Source organism: Cibotium barometz, chromosome 28 (assembly GCF_041138505.1).
Source record: "Cibotium barometz isolate CiBa-2024 chromosome 28, ASM4113850v1, whole genome shotgun sequence".
NCBI classification, from domain to species: domain Eukaryota; kingdom Viridiplantae; phylum Streptophyta; class Polypodiopsida; order Cyatheales; family Cibotiaceae; genus Cibotium; species Cibotium barometz.
Window position 1 is genome coordinate 6,507,266 of NC_141073.1, and position 17,566 is coordinate 6,524,831.

The 17,566-nt window shown below is 42.1% G+C and overlaps 1 protein-coding gene across 5 annotated transcripts in view; it reads right to left on the minus strand.

The window, feature by feature from the left end:
- Window positions 1-218: 218 nt before the first annotated feature.
- The window catches only part of LOC147622428 (proteasome activator subunit 4-like), a 60,373-nt gene continuing 43,025 nt past the window's right edge, over window positions 219-17,566 (minus strand). For 4 of the 5 annotated variants that reach the window (XM_086821985.1, XM_086821981.1, XM_086821983.1 and 1 more), the window contains 13 exons: window positions 17,457-17,500; window positions 17,218-17,260; window positions 10,444-10,598; window positions 10,183-10,289; window positions 9,182-10,071; window positions 2,992-3,252; window positions 2,668-2,763; window positions 2,238-2,416; window positions 1,878-1,959; window positions 1,655-1,779; window positions 1,429-1,524; window positions 1,191-1,344; window positions 219-1,023 (listed from right to left, as the gene is read on the minus strand). In XM_086821985.1, the coding sequence (XP_086678111.1) occupies window positions 982-1,023; window positions 1,191-1,344; window positions 1,429-1,524; window positions 1,655-1,779; window positions 1,878-1,959; window positions 2,238-2,416; window positions 2,668-2,763; window positions 2,992-3,252; window positions 9,182-10,071; window positions 10,183-10,289; window positions 10,444-10,598; window positions 17,218-17,260; window positions 17,457-17,500 (2,274 nt within the window). In that variant the 3' untranslated portion in view covers window positions 219-981. The remainder of the gene's footprint in view (window positions 1,024-1,190; window positions 1,345-1,428; window positions 1,525-1,654; window positions 1,780-1,877; window positions 1,960-2,237; window positions 2,417-2,667; window positions 2,764-2,991; window positions 3,253-9,181; window positions 10,072-10,182; window positions 10,290-10,443; window positions 10,599-17,217; window positions 17,261-17,456; window positions 17,501-17,566) is intronic. The other variant, XM_086821982.1, reaches the window with a different exon arrangement.

Here is a 17,566-nt window from a genome sequence, read left to right on the forward strand (position 1 = left end):
AATTATGCATGAATGAAAAAAGGCGTACAAGTATTGACATAGAATGTGTGTGTGTCTGTGTGTGAGATAGAGAGCCAAAGTGTGTAAGAGAGAATTTGTAGTAATTATGCATGAACAAAAAAATGTGTACAAGTATTGGCATAGAACGCCTGTGTGTGCACGCGTGTGTGTGTGAGAGAGAGAGAGATAAGAGAGAGATTGAGTGAGAGAGAGACGGATAAAACAAATGACCTGAGTACGGTAGAGAAGTGTAACAAACTTAATGTCTATAGTTCCATTGAGCATATGTCTTTGGTCTGAACCCAAGCCAATTCCCAAACTTAATGTCTATAGTTCCATTCCCAAACTGACCTCGTTACCTTTATTTCTTAGGTTACAACGTTATGAATGTACGCATATGTTTATAGTGTGTAAACTATACAAAACATTTGCTTAAATGTTGATGTAAAATCGAGTTTGAAATACCAAGGAATGGTAGACATGCTTTTGGTGAAATCAGTCTATGGGATGTTCTGCATCTGATTTCTATAAGATCAAAATTGTAATTATTAAAATACCTTGATTTCCCATTGTTAACATCAGTAAAATCTGGGAAAATAGATGCTCTGGTGGGATCTTTTGGCACGAGATTGGATCTTGAAAGATGCCCAAATCCAGTTAGTATTACATTACAGATATCCTCAGTTGCTGGTGAGAAATTAGGGTTCTGGTTCTTCTTGACCCTTTTCAGCCTCAGCAATCACAATTCTCTCCATTATAATGGCCTCTACACAGCAAATCAAATCGGGCTTCCAAAAAGCTGGTAGGCTGTCTTTTCCTTGTTAAAAGCACATATGAGGCTGTAACAAGAATGAGAGCACTCCAAAACATCACTCACCCACTATTCAAATGCATGGGTATGGGCGTGGGTGTGTGTCCTGGGCAACACCTGAGCCCATGCCCATGTACTCTTAACATCGTAACACATAATTACAGACAGAATCACGCGAAGTACGTGGCTGATGATGTCAAATTCAACAAAACCTGCAGTAAGTGAGAGTTCTAAGCCACCAAAAAACAAAAACAGAAAAGCTAGAAGATCAAAATGATTGACTAGAAGTATAAAATGAAAAGCACAAGATTTTATAAAAGAAAATTGGTATATAAAAACAAAATTGGTACATGCCTTTTGAAACATAAAGTAAACATACCTCAAGTTGTTGCTCTGTAAAAGAATCCTTTTGGAACTCCCACATATCAGAATGAGTATGCCGAAAATCACCAATGGTTTTGGTGACAGTCCCGCAGACGGGCCAAGGCTCAGTGGAAAATTCAGCTAGCAGTGTGACCATGTCTGGAAGCCACCTGAAAACATGTAATTATTGTTTCATAAGAAAATATTTTCATGTTGCACCTTTCCACAACCTTGCACTACATGTCGACTCATGCCTGGGCATATCATATGGTACAGATAATATCGCCGCAGAGAGTCCAAGCACAACACCGTGAATGGTTCGTATCCTCTGAGCACCTCCATTCTTTGATCTAAACACAAAGAAAAACTGTACAGATGAGACCAAAACAAGATTTCCAGAAGACAGTGCAAGCAATCTCCTATGACAGAGAGAGAGAGAGAGAGAGAGAGAGAGAGGTGATAACTAAGGAGATAGTGTACCTATTAGACCTCTCTCCTTTGAGCAGAGCAGCTTCATCTGTTATTTTTTGGCAAAAAGGCTTTGCAAATGTCATCTCAGCTCCCTTCATCATGCCCGACAGTGTTTTTGCTGCTGCTTCACGTACCTATATTTCAAAAACATCGAGGAGTAACAGAACCTGATTACCTACATTTGATTTTAACAGGACTACATTTCTCTTCAAGCCATTTACTAGAATCCTACCTCCAGCTGTGAGTCAGATATCAGATCGACTACTTTCTCCCATAGTGACTGCTGGTCAAGGCTTGACAAGATAAACTTGTGCCTGTAGATAATGACAACCATATGCTCGGTGATTTATAACATCTGGCACTGAGATAGCTTAACAGTAGATACATAGCCAAACAAAAAGGACTCCTCTTATTTTCAGACTTCTCATGATTGTAACTTTCTTTCCCATTGGATTTCAAGAGAATATAAATGCAAACATAAGGAATGGATGTGTGAAAGCATGCGGACAGGCACATACACGCATTTGCATGCATGTATGCATGTATTATAATAATACAATAAATGCCTGTGCATGAGAAAGATATAAGATACCTGTACATAAAAGGCTGCAAAAATGTTAGAAAGGCGACTCGCGTATGCCAATAATTGTCATTTGCCGCAGTCAGTGCAACTTCAACCACTTGTCGGAGATGTGAGACCGGGAAGGGTTGCCATTGCATGTACCTCATCACGGACCTCGCTAGCGATGATAAATCTTTTTCTGAAGTTTGCTATTGCATCGCAAAGAGAAAACATGATTTAAAAAATTACACATCATAGTTAGTTGAAACGTTTAGGATTCAGTTCCATTGGAGTTACATATGATAGAGCTACCTTGCCAGCAAGCCCATGGCCAAATAAGCAAGACATTTAACACACATTTCTCTTCATTTCAAAAAGGCATATTTTGATGCTTTTTTTTTCAAAGAAAAGGTATACTTTAATGCTTCACAATAACTCAAAAACTATGGTGAGCATTCACCTGCAACGACAGTGTTGGATAGATAAGTCTAACAACCACATTCATTAGAGTGTGCGCTCGTCCTGATTGGATTGCTGAGGCTAGGAAATAAAAAATCTGTAAAAGAAATGCAGATTGGATTGTCAGTACAACAGGTATTATAAAGTAAAGCAAGGTTAATCATTTTTCCCCTAAAAAAAGTATCCATATATTATTTTTCACTCCGAAAACACCACCCCCCCCCAAAAAAAAAAGAAAAAAAGAGAGAGAAACTATATATATATATATATATATATATATATATATATATATCTGTGTGTGTATGTGTGTCTGTGTGTGTGATACCGTTTCCATTTGTCTCACAGGCTCTTTATTTTTTTCCTTCCGGACTTCATCTTCTTTGCTGCTCAAAGCTTCGCCACTGGTAGTAGTGCGGTCTGCATTTATAATGTTTTTGGTCGCCTCCATGGCTTTGCTGATCAACAATGAGCACGTCTTCTCACACACATGCTCAACATGGACGCCGTCATTTGCTTGATGTTTCACTGAATAAAGCTGCAGGTTAGACAGTAAGAGGCACAACACACTTCCCACAGAGCAACGCACCTGAAAACAAAAACCCAAATCTGTAGTAAGATGAACTGCTGCATCATCAATAGACTATTTTTATGAATGTGGGTGCTTGGCTAACATCAATAAGGCCAGGTTCACAACTTTCCCACCACCCAATCAAAAGTTTCTATGTTGGGGTTTTGTCCAGAGAGGAAACTATCAAACCAGCCTAATTTCAGCACAATTTCTTCCATTTGGGGATAGAACTGCAACTTTGAAGCAATCTATATCCAGCTTTCCTAGCCCATGGCCTTTTTTTTAACCCTTTCAGGTTTCAGTTGGTGAGCCCTTCTCCAGCTTCTGCCCAGACGCTGTGAATCGGCCTTCTTGCTTGATCACCAGACGACCCAATCAAAAGTTTCCATGTTGGGGTTGTGGGATTTTGTCCAAAGAGAAAACTACCAAACCAGCCTAATTCTAGTAGAGAAGAAAGAAATTTAGATTCAGCACATTTTCTTCTATTTGGGGACAGAACTGCAACTTTGAAGCAATCTATATCAGCTCCTTGTTAAGAATTTCAGACTTTTAAGGAGCACACGCGCCCGTTCGCCACGCGCGTGTGTTGTGTGGTGTGGTGGCTGGGTGGGTGAGTACGCGCGCACGTGTGTGTGTCTGTGTGTGTCGTCGCCCTGTTCGCTCATCGCTCGTCCTCAGCAGGGAGGGTAGTGTGTTTTCAGTTCGTCGCCCTCAGCAGACAGTTGGCATCAACACGCTGCACAGCAAAGATACGACTGCAATTTCTGGATCACAACCATGAAGCTCTGATCATCAGGTCGCTTGTAGTATCACCTGTGCAAAACTGCATTGCTTCTTGTCACGTGGCCGTGCGCCATGCTCGACACTTCTTTTGCTCTTTCTCTGCTGGAAGTCTTCGACAGCTCTCACTTTGGTATATATAGTGTGTGTGTGTGTGGGGGGGGGGGGGAGGGGGGGTTTGCTGCTTCGCACCACCTGCCGCCCTTTGCTTCCTGCTGCTTGCCGCCCGTTGCTATCTCTGCAGCACGGGCCTGTTTGCTTGCTGCCGCCTTTGCAGCGCCCACTCCACTGTTCTCCTATCCAGCCCCCCGTCGTCCCTACTGTTCCATTTGTCTCTTTTCTTCCAGGTGCGAGTTTGTGTGTGTGTAAATATGTGTGCCCTCGCTTCCTCATCCGACTGTGTTTAATACTTTGTCCTTTTTTTCCTCTTTGCTTCACCTCTCCCCTTTCTTTGCTTCAGTTGTGTGTGTTTGTGTCTACTCGTCTTTTGTGTTTCTTGTATCTTTTGCCTCTATTCTTTCCTCTCTCTTCCTTCATGGCTCAATCCATAGCTATTTACCATAGAAGGGAATTGTCTGTTGATCCTAAACGCAGACAATTGCATTCTGATTTGCAGCCTCTCCGTTGTGACAATCTCGTACTACAACAGTTTTGCAACACTCTTGAAGAAGGTTTTGCAGATATCAGACAAGCTTGGGATGCACCTATGCCGGATTTTTGTTTGAAAATCCCGGGTCATATTCTCTTTGACCCTATAACGAGACTATCTCAAAAAGCGGTGATTCTTTCTCTCCCTCGTAAAATGCCTATTGCGGCAGATGTTGTGGTCAATGGATAAAAGCCATACTTGGCGGATGTTTTGTCGAGGGGGTTTACTCTACAACAACAGGTATTTATGAGGTGATTCTCACTGAATCCAAGTATAAACAAATGGTGTTAGAAAAGTCGCCCTTGTTCTTTGGACAACAAATGGTGCATGTTTACCCTTAGTCGCCCACCAAGGACTATCTGAGTTTTATTAAACACAGGTGTCCTATGTGGGTGGAAGTGGTGGATCAGATTAAGCCGAGGATGCTCCGCATTTTGGCCCCCCTCTCTCCAGAGGGCATGTATACGTAGGGTGCCGCTGCTTGGTCGACATTGTCAGGGCCTGCTCTGGGATACGAGATGGAGCAGGACAGCAAGGCCATCAAATTCATTAGGGGCCAGCCTCGCCTTGTTCCTTCACTGGATTTCTCGTCCGCCGTCTGGACACAGGAGAGGGATTTAGGATGGGAGCTCCTCAGCAGCCTCACCATCTGGTTCACCTGGAGAGCCCGGTGTTTCAGGGCCTTTGAGGGGAGACTGGAGCCACCAGCAGAGACTGTTCGGGGGATTTGGCAGGAGCTGATCCACACCCTGCGAGGACAGTATGACCGCATCCGGGGCAACTCGGATGCGGCGATCTTGCGGCGCCAAGCCTTCCACACCACTTGGCGCAACGGCCCCTTCTATACACTACACGCGGGTACCCCCGCTGGCATTACAGGCCACCTTTTTGGCTTTTCCTCCCTCCTATTGTATGATATAGCTCTCAGTTATTTGTACTGATCTTTGTACCTTTTTGCACCTAGGGAGAGTCTCCCTAGCTGCCTTGATTGGATCTCTGCTCTACCTTCTTATAAGCAGGAGAGTTTTTTTGTAGCCCAGTGGGCGTTTTTTTTAACTAATGAAAGGATCTTTTCTCGGAAAAAAAAAAGACTGGCATGTAAATGACTGTGTATACTCAATAACTCCTACCTATCACAGGATACTTATCGAGAAAAGGTGTACAAAATCATTCCATTACTTAGAGAAGATGCATGCTTGATCTGGACTTAGCATGGAGAAACTTTATAAGAAGAATGCAATCTATCATTATAGAATATGACAGATGGTATATAGGGTAGCAAAGAAACGAAATAAACCGATGCAAAGTAGATATGTAGGCATTACATGAGGTTGCACAAACAAGGCAATTGAATCAGGAGGAAGAAGAAAAGCTTTTAAATGCACGATATATAATAGATTGCAACAATCACAAGAAATTAAAAAAATGGCAAATACAAGCTAGGCAAAAGCCTTTACTAGATAAAGGCTGCTCGTCAAAACACTTTTTCAAACGCTTGCATGCTAAGAGACAAAAGCAAAGCATACATTGTGTACAAAAGACTAAGGGTCAGTGGACCAAGCTGGAATCCCCTTTCACGAACATGGAATTGCAAAGTGCTCTTGCGAGACTAGGTAAGTGGAAGCCACTAGGATGGGATGGATTGACTCTAGAATTTTTTCAATATTTTCGAGAGGAATTGGAAGACATTTTATTGGCAATGATAAATGTTTCATGGTTACAAGGAGTGATGCCTGCTTCCTGGCAAGAGAGCCTATAGTGACATTGGCTCCGAAAAAGAATGTATGTCTAAATTTGGCTAATTGGAGACCTATCACTTGAATGCCAATGCTATACAAATAGGTGACAAAGATGATCTCCAATAGAATAGCCGATGTGCTTAACAAAGGGTTGCATCCTGCCCAATATGGGTTCATTCCTAGACAACAAATATATGTAATGCTTATGTGGGAATGGAGTATGCCAAATATACTAGTCAGAAGATATTATTATTGCAAGTAGACATTGCCAAAGCATTTGATACAATGCACTAGGACTTTATTGCAACCACCATGAAACGTTTGGGGTTTGGTCCGAAAATGATAGAAGTCATCTACTGGTTGTATGCAGGCAACATAGCTAGATATATCATTGGGAAAGTATTATCATCACCCTAGACTTTTGGAAAATCGATTTGACTAGGCTGCCTACTAAGTGCAACGTTGTATGCTATTGCCACTCATCCTCTGCTAATGTATATGGATATTCTTACTCGGGGAGGAAACGTAGATGGACTAGTGCAGCTAGACGGGTCATCAATGGTTGCACAAGCATATGCTAATGACTCTTTTTTCTTCCCGGCAAATATTCCAAGATATTTGACTGTGATTATGGATCTTTTGCAATTGTTTGCGACAACAGCGAGGTTGAAAACTAACTTTAGAAAGTCGAAGTTGTTACCACTAAAACAAACGGATTGGAACACTATACTCTCGCGAGGAGATATACTACACCCAAGCCAAATCACTAGGCATTTGGAATACCCTTTGGGTAGGAACTTATCTTTCAAAGAAGCACTTGAACAGGTGCTCACAAAAGTCAAGCAAAAGGTTGATTACTCGCACTTGTCTACATGGCCTTTGCATGTCAAGCTGCGAATAGTACAATCCATCATAATGGCTTACATATTGTTCTTCTTGCTGTTGTTGATTTGGGAGAAAACATCAATCGACGCATTCCTGTCACTAGCAATGGAACTGTTATAGAAAACTAGCTCTGATAAGAAATCTTTGAGGCTACTGAACATGAAGCATGTTTGCAGCCCTAAAATGCATGGTGGACTGCATATCTTGAATGTGCATTACCATGTACTGGCTTGGAAAAGAACCATGATAATAACTTTCATAGAACAAAGACAACCATGGGCATGGATGCTCGCTTCAATGTGTACATGTTACAAAGTTGATTCATTTGGGCATTGGAATCTTTCCTACTGGGATATCTTGGTAGGTGATATAAAAGGAAAAATTCCAAGGCGCCCCCACTCTTCCAGACTACTCCAAGACTGGAAGTTTGTGCTCATACATTTGCCAATATTGGGCACATAGGCCAATGCCTCCTAGAGACACACTGGTAGATGAAAATGTGCATTGGAGCAGAACATTTGATACGCCATTGGCTGTGGCTAAGCCAAGAAAAGCTTCTTTTTTAGCACAAAAAGGAATTTGCAAGGTGGGAGATGTCATATGGACTGAAGACAAACCATTGTCATTTCCACAAGCACAAAGACGATGGCATTTGGGAGCCCATTACCACCCTATATGGAGACTTGTCGTTGATCAACTGGCAAGACATGGGGATATGTCCTATATCAGTCAGGCAAAGGCAGGATGATTGGCTGCTAAAAAATACCCGACAAGGTTACATTACACAGTTTCCTCTTTATGGATTGACAGCGGCAAGGGCATATAGATTACTGCTTCCACAGCCATGGATAATGAGACATGCGGATCGGATGTGGCGTATGAATGAGTTCTTAGGCTGAAGCAAAGATAATTTGGAAAAGATATCGGAAAGCAAATTGGCTTTAAAACAGAAGGTTTTTCAATGGAGATGCCTCACATGAATGCTCCCGATAGGAGAGCATTTGGCAAAGTGGAAAATTGCAGCTCCAAATTGTTTGCGGTGCCATCATCAAATAGAGATTATTGTTGATTTGCTATGGTTTTGCACTAACACAAAGGAGTTTTTAAATCGTCTATCTTCGGATATGGCAATAAGATTCCTTGGAGTGACATTTGGGGATGGTATGCTATACAAGTTTTCCCTCGTTCAAAACATATCTTTCAAGATCAAGATGTGGAGGCCGAATCTCTGGATGAGGTGCAAGTACTACCTCAAATCAACTCATTGGAAGAAGACGATGAAGAAAACATTTTGGATGGGGCCGATGAAGAGCATGAGGATCGTGATAGTGATATTGATATTAATATGGAACCGCATCTTTTCATTGAGCTTCCATTAGATATAGACATTGATGAAGCAACACATATGGATTTATTACAAGATGGGATAGATTCATGATCTTGACATTTGGGAAAATGTTCTGGATGTTTGTAAGACATCCTTCCAGGTTGCAGGAATATGCTCTTTTCTTTGGCTGGACGAGATATTGGGCTATAGATCATAATTATGAGGTGTTTGCACCACCTCGGATTGACAAGTACATTTACTTCTGTCGATCATTACGTCAGTCATTGCATGATAGTTTTGAGTTGCAACAGATTGATCAGCAAAACTACGAAGTGTTTTTCTACTATTTCTAGGTGTACTTTAATGAGAGCCTTTCGTTTTGAGGGTTCTCCAATATAAGATAAAATAGTGGTTTTCACCCAATATATATATATATATATATATATATATAGATAGATATATATATATCTGCCATTGCAAAGGCCGCTAACTCTTAGGAAATGTCAATATTAGGTTAGTATTAAAGTCCATAGAGCCAATGTTCAGGTGAATTGAAAACATGCATACCTGAGGTCCAGAATGGTTTAGCAGGCTCCAAACTTCTTTAAGAACGTCTGATTGAAACATGATCTCTTCCGGCAAAGAGTATGCAGGACGCAGCTCGACCAAAGCTGCACGAAGAAACATAAGCTTCCTTGCTATCAAAGTAGTGGAGGATTTCTCTGAAACACAGCCCACCACACACTGTAGAACCTTGGGACGCAAAACGGGCACACGGCTCCCATCCCGTCCCTTGCCACCTACTGCAAAGCGAATGCAGGCCGCCCATTCAGATGCTGAATCGAGAGTGGGCAGCATGAGAAACTTCGGAAACAACCGGCAAATCCAGTCCTCCCAAGCATTGAGAACACATTCGGCATCCGAATGCAGAATTCCTGCCATTATCTCCGCTGCAATACACTGCTTTCCTCGATCCTCAGGAGCGCTGGGCACCTCCTCTAGTGGCCCATGAAGCACTTTCAGTACAACAGATCCGAACTTTCGCACAAGCCGTTTGAAAAGCTTCGCAAAAGTCGCCGAAAACTGCTCGCCTTCCATGTCAGCATCCCACGTCTGTGTGTGTGGCCACTCACGCATGTATGTCGGCATAAATGATGTCAGACCTGCATCAGACATGTGCTGTGTAGAGTACCCATCTTCTTCACCAGACTGCCTATCGATAGCTAGCTTATTGAGCACATTTTCCCCAAATTTCTCATCATGTAGTACATTGGCCATGCTGTTTTCAAAGGAAAAGCCATTGCTCTCAGAGTTGCATATTTCTTCAGGTGAGAATCTCAAGAAGCATCCATCCTTGATATCCCCACGGGGGGTTTCTTCCAAAAGAAAAAGTAAAGCAATCACTGAGAGAGGTCTCAGTGGTGGAAGCTCGCTTTTAAGGTTATTCAGAAACCCACCTAATCACAAACACAATCTAGATGCTTACATACCAACCATCAACTTAATCTGGATGTTACAAAGTAATTACTCTAGAAAAAGACAAATTAAAGTGGACTGCATCAGCTTACCAGCAACCGAGTTTCTTAAATCGGAAAAAATATCGTCAGAAGGCTTTTCATAATCCATGACCGGCAACACGAGAAAAAGGAGTATGCCATGTGCCATTAGATTGTACCTGTCACAAACAGAAACATGCATAATTATCACTGTCTCCTGACAAATAAGTGTAGCACAACGTCCTGGGTAACATGACAGTCAAGTGAAATGATAATCACCGGTAACACACAAGTCACAGGTAACACAACAGCATGCAATGAGAAAGAACTCACCGCCAGTGTATTGTGATGGATTCGCCTTTTAGAAGATCTCTCACATAAGATACCATACTACTGTAAGTCATGCAGTCTGAGCTCTCACTATCTCCTTGATTGATGTATGCTTTTGCTGGTACCCCGCCAAAGGAAGCGTTGAACTCAATGAACAGCTGCTCGCAAAATTATATTTAGTCAACAAAGCATGGCAAAAAAAAAACAGTATATTTCTCGATTGAGGCTATCAAAATGTATCCCTCCCAAACCCCCCCCACCCCCCCTCTTCCAAAAATAATAATATTTGAAGCATGATTAGTGTTATCAAGATATGTGAGCCTGCCAGGTTTATGTGCATCCATGTTAACTGAGATAGTGCTTCCACCCTACACATTGCTGTGTGCTATTTTACTCCCAAGCGATCTCTGATCTCCGTACTCCAAAGGGATTGCATGGCAACAACCGGGATCACCTTGCCATGCACCTTAAAAAGATTTTTCTGTTAGGAGACTTTAATTCAAGCATAGCAGAGAGAGCAAACAGAAATTTTGGGTTTTGAGAAAGACATTGATACTTCCAGAGATGATGATGCCATATGACATTGATTTCAGTTGTACATCTGCAGATACGGATGCCTCATACTCACCAAGTATTTGATTGAGATGGGAACAGCCTGTTACGTACCTGACACTAACCACATGGCTAATGGGGCCTATTCTGGGATAACAGAACCCTGAGCATTAGTGCAGCAGGCTGTGATTACTTAGGTTAAGGTTTATTAGTGTTATCCCATAAGTTATAGCTGTCTATGAGTCAACGGCTATTTCTACGTTCACTGAGGCTATATAAGTGGGGTGAGACTATTGTGTGGACAACCATATTGTTTTGTATCCTACTAGTGTGGTCGGATGACGGGAGGCATGTGCTTAGGCCTGGGATACGGCCCACGCTTAGCCCAAGGGGCTGGGACGGTCTGCAGACGCAGACCTACAGTTGGGAGGTGAGCTAGCCTGCATCCCTTGGTACTAAGCTTGTTGCTTGTGTTTAGGGAGATCTTGGGAGGATCTTACACAGCTCAAGGCTTGTTAGTATTTGATGGAATGCTTAGATGGCTGTAGTTAGTGGAACCTACGTGCAAGCCGCATGGAGGTGGAAAAAGTGCTTTTTCATTGGATCTTATGCATTAGTCACACAGGTCCATAGTTTTTATGCCCAAAGCCAATCACTCTTACTCATTCTCCCACATAAACAGTCCACATCATCGTTAATGCCTCCACTCCGAGTTCTCACTTACCACCATTATCACCTCAGCCACAATCTAGATTCTACATATAATGCTAGCCTTTCTGCACTCCTGTCTGGCATTCAAAAACTACCAACTCCGAATGCTAAGGCCAGCACCTCCCATCCAACAATCCTTTCCTTATACTACCAACTCTGCTAAGAAACCTCCCATGGACTCAACTTCACAAAATGGGTGTTATGTGATGATGAGTGCAATATAATGTGTAGACCTCCCAATGGAGTAAGTCTGCCAAGGACATCCCAGTGCACATAAAATGAAATTAGAATACAAGCACTTGATTTGAAGCAAGCAACACACATTACTAGAAGCCAATGAGCAAGGATTGCTTAAAATATTGTATAGGAGTAACTCTCGGATTTTTTGGTGAAGATAAGCATGCTCTCTTACAAATGCTATAATTTGGAAAGCCCAGACACTCCACAGCACACCAAACCAGCCCATAATCTCTCTGGCATCCCAAGCCCTAGTTCGTCTTTGTGAATGTATCACCAAAGCGAACTGAAACATGGAAGAGCCAAGGACCATGAAGAGTTCCTTTTTCTCATGGCTATGAGATTTTGGCACTTAGCTTGGCAAAGCTATGTAATGTGGTTGTTTTCCATGGCTTTCATGGACCACCAACACCATTATCCCTATCCATAAAGCAGGAGCCCCAATAAACACCATTATCCCTATCACCAAAGCGAACTGAAACATGGAAGAGCCAAGGACCATGAAGAGTTCCTTTTTCTCATGGCTATGAGATTTTGGCACTTGGCTTGGCAAAGCTATGTAATGTGGTTTTTTTCCATGGCTTTCATGGACCACCAACACCATTATCCCTATATAAACCTGCAGATTGGGCACTTAATGGCCACAGTGAGCAGATTTTAGATGGGACCACTCCAGATTGACTCATATTTTCAAACTCGGAAACATCATCAAGAAAACCCAGCACTAAGGGCTGAAATTCTGTTGCAAATTTTTAAATTTTTGTAAAACTTTTGGCATAGTCCCACAAGCACGATTGATCAGTAGACGAAGGTAGCTAGAGATGGAAGAGCTAGTGATATGGAACACTCTGACACTATATGAGCAGGTCATTGGCAAAGCATGCACAATTGAGGGACTTTTAAGAGGAGATTCATAGCACTATCAGTGTGAAGCAAAGATGTCCACTCTCCCCTGCACTCTTTGGACTCCACATAGATGAATTGCCTGATTTTGTTGATTTTTTACGAGGGGATGACTCTACACTAGAAGACACAGTGGTCTCTATCCTTTTTTATGCAGATAATTGTCACCCTCTCCAGAGGAGCTGCAACACCACTCAGATGCCTTCCAGAAGTTGGGCCATGACAGAGACCTCACACTTTACCTTGGTAAAACCAAGGTTATGGTCTTCCACATTAAGCCCTAGTTACTTGCACAGAGAATCCTTTATATTTGATGTGAGTTAGCAGAGATTGTAAGAGCATACACATACTTGGGATTTACGTGCTAAGGGACAAAATTTACAATGAAACCAGCTGCCACATCACAGTTGGTGAGAGAGACACTGATTTCAAGCCAACTTTCAGGAGGTTCAAACTAAGGCACTCTTTCTTGAAAGGAAGTTCTCCACGCCGATGACTAGCACGACAAAAAGAAAGTTTTCCGACCAACCTTCCAAGAATTCTAACCCAAAGAAGAAGGGTGCTAAGAACAACGCAAGACCCAAGACGAAGGTAGCGAACACCACCTTCTGCTTTCTCCAAATCCACCTGAACCATCACCACCTCTTGCTTTGTTTTCCTTGCATAATCAATGCCTGTTTGAACATTAAGGATATTATGCAAGATATTGCGCCCCTTTATAAACCCATACTGAGCAGGGTGTATCAAGTCAGGCACAAACTTGTGCAATCTGTTTGCCAAGACTTTAGAGAAAACTTTATACATACAACCCATCAAAGAGATAGGGCTCCAATGTTTTAAAGCAAAGGGAGAAGGCACCTTTGGCAACAACCGAATCACCCCCACTTTCCAAGAATCATGCATAGCTCCAGATTGCCAGATCTCCTAACAAATGGATGTCAATGGACCTTTCAATTGATCCGCATACTTGGAAAACAATTCATTAACAATGCCATCCCAACTTGGGCTCTTGTCTTTGGGCAAATGAGCAAGCACAAAGCCAACCTCCTGCTCTGTAATATCAGCATCTAAAATATTGGCCGAATACTTGATGTTGCTTGCACCAATGCTAGAATACTAGCACATGCTTGATGAACATCATTAGATACATGTAGATACGGGGTTGTTTGCTAAAAGTTTCAAACGTGTTTCAAATGTGTTTCAAACGGGTTTCGTAAAATCAGCCCAAAGTTTCCTACAAGTTTCCTACCTACAGGTTTTTGCATGTACTAAATTTCAAACATATACTGTATAAAATATGTAAAAATAACACTAAATGCATAGAATACATGGAAACCTCAATTTGAAGCCTACAGTCTTTGAATCACAAATAACAAAAACCATATACTCATCCATCATCAATGCCAAATGATCATGATTCATAGACCATGGTCCACTGTCCATGATCTATGATCCAATCATCCATTATTCCATGCCACAAAAAAAAAACCATACATGAAACTACATAAAAAACTTTATCAAAGAGTCACATAGATTTTGACGTTAGATTTGGGACAAAAAAAATTGTCAAAAATTTGCTTGAAAAAATGCCTTTCTTACAAGGAAACGTTTCCAAGTTTCCTTCCCTGTACGAAACGTGTTTCCTAACTACTATGATTAGATAGCACCTCAGGCGTGCCCAAAAGCTCCTGGTAAAACTGAACAGACAAAGCCTCACAATATTCTCTCTAGCATAAGAGGGATGCAATTGAGCATAAAATTTATGTGTCTGACAATTATTATCCTTAAGGGCCTCCAACCGGACATATAACTTAGCCCTCGTATAGCTTGCCTCCTGAAATGCAGCAATTCTACGAGAGAGCCAAGTAACAACAGTATCCACTCTATCATTCCCTGGTGATATAGCCTCCTGAGATTGCAAGGCCCCCAGTAAAGATTGCAACAGTGTCACCTCTTGCCTCCTTTTCGAGGCCTGATGAATACGATACTGACGAGCAAGGCGTTGAATGTTAGACAAAAAGCAATCCCAGGCTGACAATCCCTACTATATAAAACATAGCTGAAAATTATCAATCAATTGCAGCATGTATCCATGAAAGACCTCATTATCAGGAAAGCTGTGATTGAAGCGCAATGGCAGCCTCCCAAGCAAAGTTTTATAAACATCCATAGGCTGATGCATTATGTCCAAGACCATTGGGAAATGATCCAAAAGAACATGCTGCCTCTCCACAACCACTTTCAATATCTCAGGCAAAAATAAATCATCGTGGATAACATACATTCTATCCAGCCTGCTCCAAGTACCAGGATACTGGCGAGATTGAAAAGTAAAGCCAGAATCATAAGGATGCAGCAAGTGTCCTGCTTAAGGACTAGAGACATAAAAGAGTCCCAAACCCGCCTTTCCAGATTATTCATTATAGAGTGAGGTGAATTAGCTTGATCAACAGAAGACCAAATATTAAAATCCCCCATGAGAAAACCTGGTTTTCCTAACCTCAAACATTGTTGCAGATCTCGCCAAAGAGAACAACGAGCTCCTACTGTATGGGGAGCATACACACCAACCAACCAAAGAAGTTGTTCTTCGTAAGTGATCTCCACAACCATAAATCTACCACGTACATCTTGATACACAACAGAAGGCTAAAAACAATCATGGACAATCATCATCACCCCTGACTAGGTGGAAGGGTGTCCATTGAAGAAAACATGAAAACCTCTATGTCTAAAGCCACCACCCGCCTGAGTATGTTGTTTATGCGCAACCACACAAAGAACATCCCATTGATTAGACAACAGTGTTTGTCACAAGACATACTGCTTCTTACGGGAGGAAATCACACACACATTCCAATGAACCAGCTTCATAAGGAGAAGAAACAAAGTCAATGAGAGCAAGGCTGTGGCCTACCCTGCCTTTCATTAGCAGCCAATGCTACACATACATCACCCATATAGTCACCCAAAACTGCAAAAGCATTTTGCAAAACCCCAAAAGATGGTTGACCAGATGAAGAGGGTTGATTCCATTGTTTACCTCTTTCACTCATGTACCTTCTATCCAAAGAGGTGACAACATGGCCTTGTCTATCAAAAGCCAGAGGAGAAGAAGGCTCATTAGCCTTGGTATATCGAGAGTGCAAATTATATTGCATAGGAAGAGATCCATGTCCCTGGACAGAAGGCTGACCGTCCCGAGAATGAGCACCACCTTGAGGTGAAGTAGCCTGGCGACCATAAGTAATAGGTGGATTATGCAAATTCCGGATTTCCCCTTGGCCGGATGACTGATCCATCTTTTTGCCTTTATGACTAACCACATCTTCCCAAGGATCCTCCTCCTAAACTACTTGTTTTCCTCTATCCTCCACCTAGTGTACATGGACATGTTGTACATCAAAAGTATTGCCTGTGTCCTCCACAACCATGTAAGAAGCCTCTCTCTCTCTCTCTCTCTCTCTCTCCATAGTGTACCCCCCCCCCCGGTCCCACATGATATTGTATCCCCTCACTGTACTCCACTCACCTCCATAGCGACACCCCCCCCCCCTCACTATATTCACACCCTATAAGGGTTTCTGTTTACCTTCCAGTTCCAGTTTCATTTTCTAGGTGCCAGTAGTATCATCTTTATTTTTTCATTTTTTGGTTTTTTATCCAGACATTGTATCAGATCCACCATGATGTAACTTTTTGGTCTCATAGGTCATTATGGCCTTTTGAAGACGTTAATATAACATTTCATTTCATTTCTCCCGTGGGACTCTAGTTAAGAGAGCTATCCAGTTGGGCAGATCCAGACACCCGAGGGTTCGCGGATCCTTACATCAGAGACGGTGCCTACACCGGAGGATTCAGAGCATCATTGCGAGGCATCGGGCTCGTCCGACCAGGCATCTCACTATGGCAGATATCCAGGCCATCCGGCAGAGACCCATGCTAGAGCTCCTAGGATGATTACCACTCTAGCCATATACTGTTGTACTCACTGTCACTTTTGTACTCCCCCATATTCATGTATTCATGTATTCATGTATCCATGTACTCATGTACCCCATTTTGACTAGTAGCATTAGCTTCCCACTCTCCCTAGTTGCTGCTTCCGGATGCTCCCTACTGATGTATTGTAGGGCTAGATACTTACCTTCAGTCCTTTCTTTTCTTTTCCAGATAGTGTATCAGATGTCACATGGTTGTAACTTTGGTCTCATAGGTCACTTTGGCCTTTTGAAGACATTAATATTTCATTTCATTTCATTTCTCTCTCTCTCCGCGCACCTGCGCATGTGTGTGTGAGAGAGAGAGAGAAATATATGATTCAAAACGTATGATTCCACATCTGTATGACAAGAGAAGATTGAATGCCACCTTATTTATGGCATCTTGAGCTTCAACAGATTCATGATGAGCACTGCAAGAGTCAATCCAATCATACAGTATAAGACTTTTCAATCCAGAAACTTATCTATCATTCAAAGTTTTTTACTCCTGGCTTAATTCTACCTTTCAAATCTCCATGCTCCTAGTGTTGATTCTATTATTAGATTAACTTAAACTCTCTAAAAAATCAATATTCAACTGAGAATATACGCATCTGGCCACAATACCTGCCCAGCAGAGCCAATAAGAAACACGTCAACCCAGTCCAATCCTGCACAAATTCCAGTCAACAATAATATCAAATATCAGCATAAAGATAGGCCTTTTCGTGACATAC